Source organism: Natator depressus, chromosome 3 (assembly GCF_965152275.1).
Source record: "Natator depressus isolate rNatDep1 chromosome 3, rNatDep2.hap1, whole genome shotgun sequence".
In the NCBI taxonomy this organism is placed as follows: domain Eukaryota; kingdom Metazoa; phylum Chordata; order Testudines; family Cheloniidae; genus Natator; species Natator depressus.
The window spans coordinates 65,009,797-65,028,820 of record NC_134236.1 but is presented as its reverse complement, the minus strand read 5'-3'; the positions used below and the strand labels follow the sequence as shown (position 1 = coordinate 65,028,820).

The 19,024-nt window shown below is 41.0% G+C and overlaps 1 protein-coding gene across 3 annotated transcripts in view; it reads left to right on the top strand.

Annotated features, from left to right (window-relative positions):
* The window catches only part of IBTK (inhibitor of Bruton tyrosine kinase), a 103,996-nt gene extending 85,523 nt beyond the window's left edge, over positions 1–18,473 (top strand). For 2 of the 3 annotated variants that reach the window (XM_074948033.1, XM_074948034.1), the window contains exons 27-29: positions 15,391–15,447; positions 15,565–15,697; positions 16,933–18,473. In XM_074948033.1, coding sequence (XP_074804134.1) covers positions 15,391–15,447; positions 15,565–15,697; positions 16,933–17,058 — 316 coding nt within the window. In that variant the 3' untranslated portion in view covers positions 17,059–18,473. Of the gene's footprint in view, positions 1–9,440; positions 9,552–15,390; positions 15,448–15,564; positions 15,698–16,932 lie in introns of those variants that run through there. The other variant, XM_074948035.1, reaches the window with a different exon arrangement.
* Positions 18,474–19,024: the final 551 nt, after the last annotated feature.

Here is a 19,024-nt window from a genome sequence, read left to right as displayed (position 1 = left end):
CTTTCACTCTAGACCAGTGATACTCAGACTGAGGCTCGCGAGCTGCAAGTGTCTCTTAATGTGTCTCCTGTGGCTCTTTGCAGCACATGATATTAAAACACTGTGTGCTTTAATTATTAACCAATCAGGATGCTTTTACTATGTTATTAACCAATTAAGCTATTAACTTGCACTAAGTAATTAACCTGTCATACTGTTTAAATATGAATATATAGTACTATAGTAAATGAAACAATGAATTCACACTACTGTGGCTCTTTTGGGTAACGTTGATCACTAATTTGGCTCCTGAACCACTGAGGTCTGAATATCACTGCTCTAGACCCTTGAATACTCACTGTGGAAGCAAACATACTTGGAAGATAAATTTCCAAGAATCTCATATCCTATATAGCTTTTAGTTAATATTGACACTTCTATCAGGGTGTGTGTCTTTTATTTAGTTTATTTTATTTAAAATAAATTAATTTAAAAAAAAAAAAAGCAAAACCCACAAACATGGCCGTAGAGCATTGGACCTTTCAAGTCCAGTATCTTGTCTATGACAATGACCAGAACCAGCTGCTTCAGTAGAAGGTGCAAGAAACCTTAGGCAATTACAGTAATTGAAGCAAAAGCCGCCCCTTCCCTCCCATTAGGGGTTGGCCTGTGATTGAGACATGAGTGTTGATATCTCTTCCAACCAGGGAGTAACTAGAGGTCAAAGTTTCTCTGTGGCAATGGAAATAATGTCCTGGTTAGAGAAGAATCTACCTTTCAAGACAGTTCACATAAAGAATACAGGAAAAAAGAAAAAGGAAAGTGTGGTGTCCTCCTTGTCCTCCACTGGCCCGGAAGGCACTTTGGACTTGCTAGGTAGCCAATGATGCCACATTGTAAACAACAGACCTCTTGAAGCAGAGACTCTTTCATTAAGACCGGGAACAGTTAACAACTTGGGCATCAGAAGAGAAGTGTAATTCAGCATGGATTCTCTATTGAACTCTGATACAGTTTGGTATCCACACAACACTTGGGATTCATTGATCTGATCAAATTTACATTTCTGGTGTGAGGGGAAACCAAAAGCCCAGCACAATGGGATCATGACCTCTAGATACTATTGTAATACAATTATAATAATAATCACAAAGTTCTAGTGATCTCAGCTGCACTAAAGTTTCTTTGGGAGGCGTGGTTGCTGTCCTACAAGAAAGCACCTTAGAAAGGTGAGTATCAGCCATAGTGGCATTTTGAAAATAGGCACTTTGGATCCTCCACTTAAGTATCAGGTGCCAAGTTTAATTACAGTGACAAATTAGACAAGCCTGTGGCAGACCTTTCCAGCTGCAATTACCTCGGAAAGGCAAGCTTTAGAATTAGTTCTCCTATCCAGACAAGAACCACACTGCCTTTGTCATGGGGAAAAGGTTATTCTTACAGCTCCAGAACATTTCTGTCCGAAGTAAGTTCCTCTTTTGACAATTGCTGGAAAATAATTATCCTGTGGTTTTGTTCTAATCCTCGGAAGGTTGTGGTATAAATAAGCATGCTTAGAGTGATAAAGATACATACTCTCTATGCTTGAGACGTATGCCAGTTGTACTCTGTTCATCCCATTCTGTCCAAAATACCAAGGCCTAGCAGCTCAAAGTTGCTGCAGGCAAGGTGTAAAAATCCTACCAGTTGGCATACTAGGCATCTGGGAAACTATTCACAGAAGTCTCTAGAGGCATTGAGGGAAAAGTTTTTGAGCCTCATCTGAAGAAGATCTTCAAGTAAGTTTCCTTTCCTCTAAAAAAGCATGCTTTACTAGAGGGTTCTACTGGATTACTTCTCACACAACTCCATATTTTATAAAGCTCTTGCTTTATATGGTGGGAACTCCCATTCTTGCATTATTCTACTAGAATAATTAAACTCCTGCTTTTCCTTTCCTTTCCTTCCCTACTTCTAGAATTCACTGCTCTGTACTTCCTATGAATTAGAAGAGAAGCTGTGCAAAAGAATGCGAAATTTCTTACCTGATAATTTTCTTTCTCTTAGCAGCTTCTCTCTGAATTCAACCCACCATGGTAATCATACTGATGACCAGAATATACATTTGAAAATTTTCATTAAAAGAAGTCCTAGACATATATTATCTTAAAGTTAATTTAGTGTGATAATTATGTCATGTTACCTTAATGTAGGGTTACCAGATAGCAACTGTGAAAAAACGGGACGGGGGGGTAATAGATGCCTATATAAGAAAAAGTCCCCAAAAATGGGACTGTCCCTTTAAAAACGGGACATCTGGTCACCCTACCTTAATGCTACTAATTGGTTGCAAGAGCATTTCTACAACTGTGGACAAACTCTTCTGGTGGCCTGAGCTGAAAGGCGGAGCTTAGTCCTGGAGCGTCCAGCCGCAACTCTGGGCCAACTCTGAATTCCACAAGTGGTGCGTTCCATAGGTTGCCCATGAGTAATTAATTGAGAGAGAAGCTGCTGATAGAAAATTATCAGGTACGAAATTTTGTCAATTTCTAATCTTAAACGTATAACATAAGATTTTTGCTTTCTTAGTGATTAGGTAGTTATCCTAGAATAGTATACTGATCTTCCCTTTTTAAAATCACTACATCAGGTTTTTTTAGAAAAAGCTGCTAGCAGTTATTAGTTATGAATAGAAACCAAATATTCTTATTTATATGCATCAGATTTTCTTACCTGCCATGCAAGCATATGAACAGCATATGTAGTATTTTTATTAAAATTAAAGAGGTTCACATACTTATTATCATGTGGGCAGGACCATCTGCTAATACTTGTATTCAAACCAGAGATGAATTACAATATATATGGAGAGAGGGGTGGTTTTGATAGCTCCAGTTTTTATTAATCACTATCCCCATTTTCAAACTGTCTTGTGGATTTTCTTGCTCGATTTCACTTATGGGTTGGAATCAGTTTTCTTGGCGACTTGCTGGAAGTATAGTGGTAGTCTTGTGATTATGATTAGGGCTCTGTGTCTGTCATGGAGGTGGTGAAAGTCATGGATTCCGTGATTTTCTACAACCTCTATGACTTCTGCATTGGCAAGTGTGGTTGACCCCAGGGCCAGCTGCTCAGGCAGTCTCAGGGATAGCCACACCGGTTGTTGCTGGAGCGGCCCTGGGGCCAGCCGCACTGGCCGCTGCTGAAGTGGCTCTGGGCAGCTGGCCCTGGGGACCGCCCTAGCAGCAGCTGGTGGTTCTGGCCCTGGGGACCCCCTAAGCAGTGGCCCCAGCAGCTGGTGCCTCTTTCCACGCCCCCCTTCCCCCAGAGCAGCGCCCCCCCTGCCCCCGGCTGAGATTTAGTCAGGGGTATTTATAGTACAGGTCACCCATCATTAATTTTTGTTTATGGCCTGTGACCTGTCCAGGACTTTTACTACATATACCTGTGACAAAATCTTAGCCTTAATTATGAGGTTTGTGAGTTAGCAACTGGACTGAGATGACCAAACTCTCTCTTGTTCACTGCCTCTGAAGTACAGTATCTGTATACAGTCATCTAGCTCAAATCCCTAGTGTGAACTGGTGAATGACAAGTGAAAGAATCTGTATCCCATTAATCCCCTATGTTTGGTTTCTTTAGAGTATTATACAAAGATTAAATAGCCCCATAAATGTCCATTGAAGGCAACGGCAAAATTCTTTGTCTGGGCCTAAAGTTAGTAACTCATAATTCAGGATTAAATTCCTACATCAGCCATTCAAGGAGGGTAAGCAGTAATGATTAAAGCTGATCGTGCCAGGTGTAATTTTCATGGCACTGTGACTTTTTTTCTCTCATAGTCTGTTTCCATTTCTTCCTAACATAAAGATGTGTTTAGCAATTATAGTGCTATGAAAGTAGTGTGACTTAAGTATAAAATGTTTTATCAAAATAAGACCTACTTTAGTGACCCTTACAATTTTTTTTAAATGTTATAGCTGTTTTGCCATCTTTAATTGCTTTTAATCTATTGTCATCTGTTAGGATATAGATATTCAGGCCTGTCTGTAAAGGCCTGTACTCTAAGAATTTAGGTGTATTCTTATCACTTAGCTAGTTATAGAGGTATAAAAGAATCAAAATCATAGAATATCAGGGTTGGAAGGGACCCCAGAAGGTCATCTAGTCCAACCCCCTGCTCGAAGCAGGACCAATTCCCAGTTAAATCATCCCAGCCAGGGCTTTGTCAAGCCTGACCTTAAAAACCTCTAAGGAAGGAGATTCTACCACCTCCCTAGGTAACGCATTCCAGTGTTTCACCACCCTCTTAGTGAAAAAGTTTTTCCTAATATCCAATCTAAACCTCCCCCATTGCAACTTGAGACCATTACTCCTCGTTCTGTCATCTGCTACCATTGAGAACAGTCTAGAGCCATCCTCTTTGGAACCCCCTTTCAGGTAGTTGAAAGCAGCTATCAAATCCCCCCTCATTCTTCTCTTCTGCAGACTAAACAATCCCAGCTCCCTCAGCCTCTCTTCATAAGTCATGTGCTCTAGACCCCTAATCATTTTTGTTGCCCTTCGCTGGACTCTCTCCAATTTATCCACATCCTTCTTGTAGTGTGGGGCCCAAAACTGGACACAGTACTCCAGATGAGGCCTCACCAGTGTCGAATAGAGGGGAACGATCACATCCCTCGATCTGCTCGCTATGCCCCTACTTATACATCCCAAAATGCCATTGGCCTTCTTGGCAACAAGGGCACACTGTTGACTCATATCCAGCTTCTCGTCCACTGTCACCCCTAGGTCCTTTTCCGCAGAACTGCTGCCTAGCCATTCGGTCCCTAGTCTGTAGCGGTGCATTGGATTCTTCCATCCTAAGTGCAGGACCCTGCACTTATCCTTATTGAACCTCATCAGATTTCTTTTGGCCCAATCCTCCAATTTGTCTAGGTCCTTCTGTATCCTATCCCTCCCCTCCAGCGTATCTACCACTCCTCCCAGTTTAGTATCATCCGCAAATTTGCTGAGAGTGCAATCCACACCATCCTCCAGATCATTTATGAAGATATTGAACAAAACCGGCCCCAGGACCGACCCCTGGGGCACTCCACTTGACACCGGCTGCCAACTAGACATGGAGCCATTGATCACTACCCGTTGAGCCCGACAATCTAGCCAGCTTTCTACCCACCTTATAGTGCATTCATCTAGCCCATACTTCCTTAACTTGCTGACAAGAATACTGTGGGAGACCGTGTCAAAAGCTTTGCTAAAGTCAAGAAACAATACATCCACTGCTTTCCCTTCATCCACAGAACCAGTAATCTCATCATAAAAGGCGATTAGATTAGTCAGGCATGACCTTCCCTTGGTGAATCCATGCTGACTGTTCCTGATCACTTTCCTCTCATGTAAGTGCTTCAGGATTGATTCTTTGAGGACCTGCTCCATGATTTTTCCAGGGACTGAGGTGAGGCTGACTGGCCTGTAGTTCCCAGGATCCTCCTTCTTCCCTTTTTTAAAGATTGGCACTACATTAGCCTTTTTCCAGTCATCCGGGACTTCCCCCGTTCGCCACGAGTTTTCAAAGATAATGGCCAAGGGCTCTGCAATCACAGCCGCCAATTCCTTCAGCACTCTCGGATGTAACTCGTCCGGCCCAATGGACTTGTGCACGTCCAGCTTTTCTAAATAGTCCCTAACCACCTCTATCTCCACAGAGGGCTGGCCATCTCTTCCCCATTCTGTGATGCCCAGCGCAGCAGTCTGGGAGCTGACCTTGTTAGTGAAAACAGAGGCAAAAAAAGCATTGAGTACATTAGCTTTTTCCACATCCTCTGTCACTAGGTTGCCTCCCTCATTCAGTAAGGGGCCCACACTTTCCTTGGCTTTCTTCTTGTTGCCAACATACCTGAAGAAACCCTTCTTGTTACTCTTGACATCTCTTGCTAGCTGCAGCTCCAGGTGCGATTTGGCCCTCCTGATATCTTTCCTACATGCCCGAGCAATATTTTTATACTCTTCCCTGGTCATATGTCCAACCTTCCACTTCTTGTAAGCTTCTTTTTTATGTTTAAGATCCGCTAGGATTTCACCATTAAGCCAAGCTGGTTGCTTGCCATGTTTACTATTCTTTCGACTCATCGGGATGGTTTGTCCCTGTAACCTCAACAGGGATTCCTTGAAATACAGCCAGCTCTCCTGGACTCCCTTCCCCTTCATGTTAGTCCCCCAGGGGATCCTGGCCATCTGTTCCCTGAGGGAGTCGAAGTCTGCTTTCCTGAAGTCCAGGGTCCGTATCCTGCTGCTTACCTTTCTTCCCTGCGTCAGGATCCTGAACTCAACCAACTCATGGTCACTGCCTCCCAGATTCCCATCCACTTTTGCTTCCCCCACTAATTCTACCCGGTTTGTGAGCAGCAGGTCAAGAAAAGCGCCCCCCCTAGTTGGCTCCCCTAGCACTTGCGCCAGGAAATTGTCCCCTACGCTTTCCAAAAACTTCCTGGATTGTCTATGCACCGCTGTATTGCTCTCCCAGCAGATATCAGGAAAATTAAAGTCACCCATGAGAATCAGGGCATGCGATCTAGTAGCTTCCGTGAGTTGCCAGAAGAAAGCCTCATCCACCTCATCCCCCTGGTCCGGTGGTCTATAGCAGACTCCCACCACTACATCACTCTTGTTGCACACACTTCTAAACTTAATCCAGAGACACTCAGGTTTTTCCACAGTTTCGTACCGGAGCTCTGAGCAGTCATACTGCTCCCTTACATACAGTGCTACTCCCCCACCTTTTCTGCCGTGCCTGTCCTTCCTGAACAGTTTATAACCATCCATGACTGTACTCCAGTCATGTGAGTTATCCCACCAAGTCTCTGTTATTCCAATCACGTCATAGTTCCTTGACATCACCAGGACCTCCAGTTCTCCCTGCTTGTTTCCAAGGCTTTGTGCATTTGTATATAAGCACTTGAGATAACCTGTTGATCACTGTCTGCCAGTGTAAAGTCCTTCTCTTACTGTGACAGTCTGAGGCCGTTCTTAGGCTAAGGCCTTTGGCTAAGCAGCGGAGGCAGCCATAAGCTGGGAAGCGACCGGTCACACCCTCACATTCCAACCTAGTCACATTGAAATAAGGTGCTATTGGGCCATTAGGAATACAGTCCTGTCCTGATAATGCCTATCGCCTCCAGAGAAAGGGGAGTGCTGAGAAGATGTAAAAGGAAACTTAGTTTGATAGCATCCTGTCTGGCAAAAACTCACTTATCAATAGGATGTGGGATGTGAGAACAACAAAGAAATGAGGATTTATCACTGTAGTCCCCATTTCCTTATTGTTTGTCTGTATAATCTCTGTCTGGTTCTGTGATTGTTTCTGTCTGCTGTATAATTAATTTTGTTGGGTGTAAACTAATTAAGGTGGGATATAATTGGTTAAATAATCATGTTACAATGTGTTAGGATTGGTTAGTTAAATTTCAGTAAAATGATTGGTTAAGGTAGAGCTAAGCAGAACTCAAGTTTTACTATATAGTCTGCGGTCAATCAGGAAGGGTGTGGGGGGGAAAATGGGAACAGGGAATGGGGGTGGGGAAATTGGAATCATGTTTAGCTAAGGGCAGGAATGGGAACAGGGACACAGGTAAGGCTCTGTGGTGTCAGAGTTGGGAAGGGGGACACTAAGGAAGGAAACTGGACTCATGCTTGCTGGAAGTTCACCCCAATAAACATCAAATTGTTTGCGCCTTTGGACTTCAGGTATTGTTGCTCTCTGTTCATGCAAGAAGGACCAGGGAAGTAAGTGGGTGAAGGAGTAAGCCCCCTAACAACATCTATTTGACATAAGTTTTCTTTTTTAAACTAAATTTTAACTTTCATCATTCAGAAGTGAATGCACCCAATTTGTGGTTAGGAAAATGATCAAATTTTAAGAGATTAGCTTTAAAAACAAATATAAAAGCAATTGGTGAAACACTGCAAAGGTGAGATATTGCAAAGCTTAGAAATAATACAGATTTAAGTAGTGGGTTTTTTTTAATGACTGCAAAACTGCACATCTTGTTAACTGAAATTGAAGTGATCTGAGTTGATTCTGTTCTTTCTAAAGAGAGACTCTATTTAATGAATCTGGAATTGTATATACAGGGTCAATATAACTGTGTTGAAGCACCACTTGATATACTAAGACTTCTGTGTCTTATATCAATCAATATCCTTGTAGTATTTGCACTACATAGAAGGTCAGAATTTTCAGTAAGACATAGAAGCATATTTGTATATCTGTAATATATACTTGGAAAGGGATTTGCATGACTTTGGTGTATATGGATGTAGGCCGGTAGTGTTTGGTCACAGAAATTAGATGCATTCAAATTTGTTTACCTTTAACTTTAAAAGTCTGGTGCATAATATATTTTAACCAGAGCACTATTATTTTTGTGTGCTAAAAATGTTAAGCGTTCCACAAAACCTGTATGACTCTGTTGTCAATGGTATGAAATGCACACTGGACAAGGCAGGGGCTTGCTTAACACTGCCCCTTTTCATGTCTATATATGTAGAATCATAGAAATGTAGGGTTGGACGGGACCTTGAGAGGTCATCTATTCCATTCCCCCTGCACTGGGGCAGGTCTAAGTATACCTAGACAATCCCTGACAGGTGTTTGTCTAACCCGTTCTTAAAAACCTCCAGTGATGGAGATTCAACAACCTCCCTTGGTAACTTGCTCTGTGCTTAACTACGCTTATGGAAAGTTTTTTTTCCTAATATCTAACTTAAATCTCCTTTGCTGTAGATTAGGCCACTTTACTACTTGTCCTACTTGCAGTGGATGTGGAGGACAATTGATCACCATCCTCTTTATAACAACTGTTTACATATTTGAAGACTGTTGTTAGGTTCCACTGCCCCAGTCTTCTTTTCTCAAGACTAAGCAAGCGGAGTTTATTTAAAAAAAAAAACAAAAAAAAAAAAAAAAACTTTCCTCATAGTCAGGTTTTTTAAATCTTTTGTGATTTTTGTTGCTCTTCTCTGGACTCTCCAGTTTATCCATATCTATCTTAGACTAGGCATCTGGAACTGGACACAGTGCTCAAGGTGAGGCCTCACCAGTGCTGAGTAGAATGGGATAGTTATCTCTCATGTCTTACATATGACATTTTTGTTAATATGCCCCAAAATATTAGCCTTTTTCTCAACTGCATCACATTGTTGACTTTTATGTTCAGTTAGTGATCCACTATATCATCCAGATCCTTTTAAGCAGTACCAGTGCCAAGCCAGTTAATCCCCATTTTATGGTTGTACATTTGATTTTTTTCCTTCCTAAGTGTAGTGCTTTGCATTTGTCTTTGTTGCATTGTATCATGTTGATTTCATATTCCTGAGGGAATTCTGCACCCAAAAATGAAAAATTCTTCACCAAAAAATAAAAATTCTGCGCACACTATTTTAAAATCCTGAGAAGTTCTGCGTATTTTATTTTTCAATAGATAAATGTGGAGGCTTCAGCATGACAGTGGGGAGCACAGGCCAGTGGCTTCGTGGAGGTGGGAGATCACCCTGCAGACCCCCGCCCACCCAGGGACACAGACTCAGTGGTGAGGCTACACCTGACACAGCGCAAAGACCAGGCCTACCCCAGAAACAGCCCAGGGCCCTGCCCCTCCATGCTAGGTGCAGCCGGGGAAGATTTCTGGGGGTAAATCTTATCCAGCCTGGGCACTCCTTGCAGGGGAAGAGGAAGTCCTGTCCTCTCCCGCCCCCAGACCAGTTGGGACTAACAGCTGAGCCTGGTGCACAGTAGGAGCCACTGGCGGGCTGTCCCCAGCTCCGCTACCACCATCCCCCGAGTGATTTACCTCTCCGCGGGCCTGAAACGACGCACCCACACTGCTGAGGAGGGGCACGTGACCGCTCTTGTGGCTTCTCTTTGCTTCCCCATCAGAAAGTCATTTTTCTGCGGGGAAGCAAAGAAATCTGTGGGGGATATGAATTCTGTAGACACACAGTGCCACAGAATTCCCTCAAGAGTAATTTCAGACCAGTTCTCGAATTTGTCAAGGTCATTTTGAATTCTAATTCTGTTCTGCAAAGTACTTGCAAACCCTCCCATCTTGGTGTCATCCACAAATTTTATAAGTGTACTCTCCACTCCATATTCCAAGTCATTAATGAAAATATTGACTAGAGCTGGACTCAGGACAGACCCCTGTGCAACCCTACTAGATATGTCCCCATTTTGACAGTGAAGCATTGATAACTACTCTTTGAGTTCAGTGTTTCAACCAGTTTTGCACCCACCTTGTTGTAAATTTCATCTAGACCACATTTCCCTAGTTTACTTATGAGACTGTCTTGGAAAAAAATCAAAATATGTCCACAGCTTCCCTCCCGCCTGCAATCCGGTATGCCAGGAACCCTGTCACAAAAGAAAATAAGTTTGGTTTTGTGTGCTTTGTTCTTGACTAATCCATGTTGGGTATTCCTTATAACCCTGTTTATCCTCTAGGTGCTTCAAATTGATTGTTTAATAATTTGTTCCAGTATATCTCCAGGTATCAAAGTAAGGCTTGATTGGTCTATAATTTGCCGAGTCCCCTTTGTGTCATATCCTCTTTGTTCCCTGTTTTCAGGAGAAGGGCAAACTTAGTACCTATCTTTAAAAAGGGGAACAAGAGTATATGATCGTATACTAGTACATAAGTAATAAAATATCATACCATGTTTTTACTACAGCTGTCTAAGGTTCATTTTGAAAGTTTGGCCCCATTAGAGCCAAGCCTGATTCACTGTACTGCTTGTATATAAATTACTTTTTATTCTGCCTGGCTTGCTTCATAGTATATAGCACTGAAATGTGCTGCACGTGAATCTTAGCTTGTAGAAAAGGATCTGTTGCGTATGATCATGCACAAAGAGTAGGTGCAAACTCAACAACTTTAATACTGGCATTTACTGACTTGAGTGTTTAAATGTGCCATCAGAATTGTCTCTAAACAAAAGCTTTTATGGAATTTTCTTTAAATTTAAGCTGCCAAGAGTGTTTAGTTCAAATATTGATGCATTGGTTGAACTTTCCCTATTTTAACTGTTCAGATGTTTTTAGTCACAAGGAGGAAGGGTGCAATTAAAAGTTATTCAGTTTGTTTTGCAAGGAAGGGATTTTACTAATCTGAACTAAACATAGCTAGTTTTTCAATTATGTATTCTTTTTAAAATAAAAGCTCTATAAAAAGTAAGATTACATTTATGATGAAACCTGACAAGCAAGTTTCAATATGTATTTTGTAAAATGAAAGCTTTTACATGGGAGACGGTGTAGTTCAACGTGTAGGACATTGAGCTGGAAGTTCTAGTCTTGGCTCTGCCACAGAGCTGCTTTGTGTCCTTAGTCAAGTCACACTCTTTGTTTGCCTCCTTTCACACCCTTGGCCTGGTCAAATTGTAAGTTCTTCGGGATAGGATTTGTCTCTTAATATGTCTGTACAGTTCCTAGCACAGTGGTGCTTTGATCCTGGCTGGGGTCTGCAAACTCACTTATAATACAAATTAATTTGTAGACCCTTCAAAAATGCATTTGTAACAATCTCAAAATTTAATATTGTTGAAAGTAACTATTTAAAACCATATATTAAATATTTACAAAGGTAAAATGATCCATGAATGGGAAATAATTGCTTCAGAGGAAGGTATCCTTTCAGTTACAGTTCCTAGTCCTATATCCTGTCTAGGTTAGTTTTGTTCAAAAGTCATTATGGTCCGATGCCTCTTGAGTTGTCCTTATTAAATGAGTTGGTCATAGTCTTATCCAGTCTTAGTGGACAGGTAGTGACATCACCAGAATCACAACTAGCACTTTTGTTACCTGTTTCAGCAGAGATGACTTTTTAAAAAAAGGAGGTATTGAATAGATTTGGAGAGTGAGCTTTCAAGGTCAGTCAAGCACTGAGACGATCCATCTTGATGACTATATATCAGCACCTTTTAAAAATCTTAAAACACATTTTAGTCAACAGTTGGCCTGGAACTTATCTAGAGACCTTCCCACACAAAAATTCTTCTAAAACATGTAAATTTGACACTTCCATACAATCCTTTTTCACTATCCTCTAACCCGGTGGTTCTCAACCGATTTACCATTGTGGGCTGCACTGTTATGTGGGCTGCATCCAATTCTACCTGTATAGCCCTAAGGATGTCCCATGGGCCGTGGGTTGAGAACCACTGCTTCTAATCTATTATATGTACTTACCTAATTTCAGATTTCTTACCTTAAGACAACCTAGATCCAAAATGCTTAAAATGTAAAATCTCTGACAACCTCATTAGTACATGTAAGGGTCACAATAGCACTGGAATAGATGATTGTTGTGCACTAAATACCTGTATAATTATCCTCTGCTTATCTTTTAATTGATCACTAGAGTGTATTGTGACATTACAACTGCTACTTATGATAAAATTGCTCTGGAAAGAACTTTGTTACTTACTATGATCAAGTTGATTTTTTTTTTTTTTTTTTTTTTTTTTTTTTTTTTACTACTTTATAGTGGTGCTGTGAATACTTTGGGCAAGGGTAGGAGGGAGTGTGCATCTGACTTTCATCCAAAGTGTAAACCTCCTACATATATGACAGAAGGTTTTTGTCTTTCTGAGAAGTCTAGGGGGTTTCTGTTTACATAGGTGTATAAAAGATAGTTTTTAAAAACGAGCCTCTGAGAATTGGGAATACTTGAACAAAGACGATGCTGGAAAAAAGCCTACTTCTGCATTGTCAGTCAGGAATATTTACTTAAAGGAAGCTACCACATGCCCTTTGTGGTTCTCAAAAACGTTAATGATTTTACAGTTCTCAAGTACCTGAATCGCAGTCACCGTTGTTTCAGCTCAGAAGATTGGACAGGATTTGCTGTGGAGGCCATCAGTGTTCTACCTTAGTAGAATGAAGGCATTGTTGAGCAACACAAGGCTCTTCTTTTCCATCCTGCTGCTGGAGCATGTAACTTCTATTCCTATTTCCAGCTCCTGACTGATCAGAGTGAGAGAGACCCACAGTGAGAGCAAACAAGTCTGACACACAGGAATGTGGAATGCTACAACTGAGCCACTGAATCAGAAATAGCAAGGTTTTTATGAATGTTGAGTTGAAGGAATTATCCCCAATGGTGTCACACAAGCTTTAATGTGGCATCCATTATGAGACTGTAGGGTTTTAACTGATTCTACAAAGTGTGCCCTCCTTCAGCTCATGAGCCTAACTATGGTTTAAGAAGGCATTTTTGTTGCTGCTTCACCATATTCAGTGATTCACCTAAGTTCAGATGAATGTTGCAGTTGAGATTTCATGATCAATAAATTCTGGTGTCTGAGTGGGAAAGATCTATTACAGCTTTTTGGATCACTAGGCAATTTGTTGATCTTGTAATGTATTTCTGTTCTTTGGGGGAAATGATTCAGATCCTAGTGGGCAATTTTGAAACCATATCTTATGTCAAAAAGAAGGGCATAGTTAATTTGGATGTAGCCTTTGATGATAGATGTCTGCTTATTTATACTTCTCCCCAAAAAAAAAAAAAAATAAATCCCCTTCTCCTCCCAGCAATAGGAGTTGTGCTGCTTGTTGTCCATGAAATTGTGTTCTGTGGAAGAAATCCCAGACAGAGAACTTGAGAACTCACCAGTCACTGGAGTTCTCCTATTAGGAATTTTTCTATGAATTTACTCTCAGACAATTTGTGGCTATTTAACTACAGCATGTTATGTAGAAATGAAATCAGTTGAGAGTTGACTATACCAACACATTAAAGCATGTAAGGTGCTGTAGAATAACTGAAAAATAAATGGTTTCAGAGTAACAGCCGTGTTAGTCTGTATTCGTAAAAAGAAAAAAGAAAAGGAGTACTTGTGGCACCTTAGAGACTAACCAGTTTATTTGAGCATGAGCTTTCGTGAGCTACAGCTCACTTCATCGGATGCATCCGATGAAGTGAGCTGTAGCTCACGAAAGCTCATGCTCAAATAAACTGGTTAGTCTCTAAGGTGCCACAAGTACTCCTTTTTTTTTTTTTTTTTTTGAAAAATAAATGTTGAACTTTATTTTTTTAAAAATCTTGCTATAATACTTCTCCCATGCTTTTAAACTGCATGTTGTCAGAGGTTCATATAATTTAGAGAGGGCTTAGATTACTCATTTTAGGTCTCTTCCATTCCCCTATTAGTGCAGGATTATTCTGGTCAGCACATTTTAGTGTGTTTCTGTCTGGTTTAGACTGAAATGTGCCAAATGGTGAGTTCTCTTGATAGATTATACAGGGTAACACATTTTACTGTCAGATTTTTTTTTCTTGATATTAAGCATGTGGTTTTATTTTTCCTGTTTAGTTTCATTCCATGAATCCTATTTTTACGACCTTTTTATGTATATTCATCAGAATCCAGATCATATATTTGTGCGGGAAGGTACTTGGGTATGTGTGCTGAAGGTTCACCATCTCTGGCATTGAATAATCAATACCATACTCTCAGAGAAATAATACACTAGTGCTATTGACTTAACGCTACAGCCACCTCTTTCAAGACAACGATTTTAGGATTGGAGATCATATCATTCCTAGATTTATTGTGAATAGGCTTATATCCTGTGCTTATATTGCAATTATATTGCTCAAATCTTTAAATACAAAACATTACATGAACTTATTATTTAGGTTGCTGTCACAGAGTCCCCTGGCGATGCTCTGGAGCTGCTCTGGTGGAAGTTGTGTGAGCTTCTTGCTCTGAAGACAGGCTGCTCACAGAGAGGAGACTTCACCAGAGTCCTGACTGGCTTTGTAGGGAGCAGTTCCAGAGCATCGCCCCGGGGACTCTGTGACAACAACGATTATAGGATTGGAGATCATATCATTCCTAGATTTATTGTGAATAGTGGCAAAGTCAGGCACTCAGAAATTAGGAAATGCCGTAATTAAGGTTGCCTGTGCTGTAAGTCCATTACTGTTCTAGTAATCAAGAAGCCAGCTTGGGAGCCCGTACTCTACCACTACATCACACTCAAAAATCTTCTGCCTAGAAGTCTTGGATTTAATATTGGAATTGCTACTATATTACAATACAGTGAATGTGCAAAGAACTTTTGTCTGAATTCATTTTCTGCTGGGGCACCTGTATGCTGCTTATTGAAGTAGTTATTTGAATAGGAATATGTTTTTGTAACTGTGCTCACTGTGGGCTGTCACACTGCAATTTGCAAAGGACGCTCATTTCACTGATTTTTTTTTTTTTTTTTTTTTTTTTTTAGTGGCTTGAGATTCCCCTCTCCAAGTTTTTCCTCTCCCCAAAGTAGCATGTTTAGCACAGTAGAATAAGTCTGAAGGTTGCCAACAGTCCTGTTATATTCCAAGAGAGTATTGAATGAGCAACTTTCATATTTTTTCTTCCCAGATGCACAATCAGAGAAGAAGATCGTGTTTCTGATTTACCACAACTGGAGAGTCATAAGTAAGTTTGATTTCTGACATACAAAGATTTTGGAGCATGTTTTCTGTTAGTTCTTTATACTGCTTTTGTTTCAGAATGTCAGTGATATACTTCACTGTGTAATGTATTACCTTGCAGTCCATGGTTAGTGACATCCTTGACTAGCTCTACTGCAATAGCACCTATCACGTTTGCAGCTATTGTAGAGGAAGAGCTCCAGCAAGAAGCAGCTCTTATCAGGAGCAGAGAGAAACCTTTGGCTTTGATCCAGGTAAAGAAAGATGTATTTTTTTCACTACCTCTTTTAGAGATGACATTTTAGAATGAGCTATTCATATGCTGCATCGTGTCTACCAGCTGTTAAAACATAACTTCAGGCTCATTTTGGGAGGGTAGGGCTATCCCAGGGGTGGGCAAACTTTTTGGCCTGAGGGCCACATCTGGGTATAGAAATTGTATGGCGGGCCATGAATGCTTATGAAATTGGGGTTGGGTGTGAACTCTGGCTGGGGGTGCGAGCTCCGGGGTGGGGCCAGAAATGAGGAGTTCAGAGTGCAGGAGGGGTCTCCATCTGGGATGGGTCTGGGGATGAGGGGTTTGGGGTATAGGAGGGTGCTCTGGGCTGGTACCGAGGGGTTGGGAGAGCAGGAGGGGGATCAGGGCTGGGGCAGGGTGTTGGGTGCGGTGGGTGGGGGTGGCGGCTCAGGGGTTCAGGCTCCGGGTGACACTTACCTCAAGAGGCTCCTGGAAGCAGCGGCTAGTCCCACCTCCGACTCCTACACAGAAGTGCAGCCAGGTGGCTCTGCTGCACGCTGCCCCATCCGCAGGTGCGGTTTCCGGCCAATGGGAGCTGCAGGGGCAGTGCTTGGAGTGGGAGCAGCGTGCGGAGCAGAGCTCCTTGGTTGCCCCTATGCGTAAGAGCCGGAGGGAGGACATAACCGTTGCTTCTGGGAGCCGCGTGGAGCGGCCCCTAACCCTGATCCCCAGCTGGAGCGCCGGAGCAGGGCAAGCCCCAGACCCTGCTCCCCAGCGGGAGCTGGTGGGCCAGATCCGGCCCGCGGGCCATAGTTTGCCCACCCCTGGGCTAGCCTGACAGTATTTGGGGACTTTAGCTGCTAGGGCTACGTTCTATATTCCCCAATTTTCTTTGCCTGCCCTCATGGTTTGGAGTGTGTTGCCTTCTCCCACTCAGCCAGTCCATGAGTGTTTTAGAATCTGTTAGGATGTATGGCCCCAGGACCTGCCCGGCTAACAGGTTTTTTTTTAAAGACCTAGCACGCAAAACATATCTGTATTTGAATGAAATGAAGAATATTCATTGATTACTGACGTGCAGGATGTATCATTATTCAGGGCCATTAAACCTTATTGGCAATGGTAATTTGTTTTAAAAGGTAATGCTGTTATACAGTGAACAGTTTCCACCCCCTATGAGATGATTTCTTCTAGACCTGATTATAAAATGCTGACTTCCCCTTCCCCTCCTCTCTTTCTTTCGTCCTTCAGATTGAGGAACGTGCTATTCAGGATTTGCTAATCCACTACGAAGCTTTTGACAACCCTGATGAGTTTGTTGTCGTTGAAAGGGCTCCACAGGGACCTATTGCAACACCTTTGTGGAACAAGCACTGAAGCTAATCCATCATGAATTTCATGAAGATGTGTCTACTTCAGAGTTTTTGACTTTTATTACAGGTAGAATTGGAGTGCGGGAGCAGTCTTGTAAATGTAGTATCAGTGTTTAAAATGCTGCACATAATCTGCATGCATCTGATTATAGCAGAGAGAGAATGCAGACTATAATTTGTTAGTGTCCATTATTCACACCATATGATGTATGTATGTTTTGACAACAAACTTTTTACCATACCCTGTGTTAATTACATTCTATATAAAATTGTAGATTGAAAATACATTTGCTTATATTGAGGTTTAGTCTATGTTAGGACAGTAAGGGTTTTTGTTAAATTCACAGGTGGTGGGGAAAAAGTAGGCCCTAATTTTGTGATTATTGTAAAACTGATGGTGCAAAATTATGCATCTTTTAAATGTGGGCGTTTAATCAGGATTGACATGACAGATTAGAAATATCCCAAATGTATCTTTGCTTAAATTTAGTCTAAAAATACCATTTGAAAATGCAGTTTTTCCTAACCTCTGATGTGTGTGTATGAGTACTGGTTCTCTCGGCTATGGTGGCTAGTACTTTTGACTGTTAGTCTTCATGGTGAGCCTCTGTGCTGGACTTGATGTGCTCTGCTACTACCTGCTTCCAGTTCAGTTGTGTGTGTTTTTACACTGTTGTTAGATTGGCATTTTGAGCCGCCCAAGCTCTGTTATGGCTTAAAACAAACACAGTTCAGTGGGATGTGGTATCACTAGTTGGATCATCCATGGTGTATTCTGGTAAATTGGTACAATTTTAGAACCACTGTATTAAAGTGCTGAGGAAATGCAAAACCTGTATGTTAAATATTGGAGCTACAAGGACGAATGCTTAACTGTGGATTTTGAGAATGCCTAACCTGCAAAGATTTCATGGCTAGCTTTTCAGTATTGTGCATTCAAAAAGTTCTTTGTGCCTGGTTTCTCTGAACAGATTTATAAAAATTGTTTAATAGCCTTATGTACAATTTGCTGTCTTGTTGGGTTGTGTTGTGTTTGGGTAGTTAAATGTGGACTTACCAGTTTCAGTAATCTCAGCGTTTACAGATCCTGGGCAAACTGGAGAGGATCAAGCTTAGAGAAGGTATACCCAGATGGATATACAAAGCAATCACTATGTGATAAATTGAGTCTTGGAAAAGAATGTAGCTGCATCTAATGGCTTCAGGTGAGCTACATTTAAAAAAGAAACCACATGTAAACAAATTCAATAAACATTAAAATCTTGATTCACACAAATTTGTGTACTTAAATTTTTGTATGCCATTGTATAAAAATTGACTTTTGTGGCAATTAGAATATTCTAAAAGTATTTTCATTTTATGTGGAGCATGAACAGTGTGCTTAATACAAGATAAAATTTCAAGTAAACCGCTACAAGGGGGAGGGGATTGCTGTGGAAGTGAAATTTAAAAAGCATAATCTGAAGACAGAAATTCTTCAAAAACATGTGAAATCCTTTATTTATAGATATGATTAAAGAGTTGTGACTGATAGGATAGACAAAAGCTAAAATGCCAAATTGTCCTGATACAAGTATAATGCCATTAGTCTGCAATATATTAATTTTCATGTACTAATATAGGACTTTATTCTGTTTTCCTGATTGAGGTTCATGTCACCAAAAGTTTGCATTTAAATATTTAAGAAAGGTATTTTAAAAGGCCAGTCCTATTTTATCAAACAATTCTATATATGAATGTTTTAATTTCTTGAACTAAACTATACATCAGTATCAACTCAGTGAAATAAATTTGAGATTATCAATTCAATCCTTTTTTTAAAAGCATCTCCTAGGAAATACATGCACGAGTTTTCTCTTGAGAGAATTTTACCTCAATAATCTTTAAAATTAGCACCTTCTCTTTAACAATACTTTCTTTGGTTGTAATGAATAATATATTACTGCCCAAAGAAGTATTAAGAAATAGTT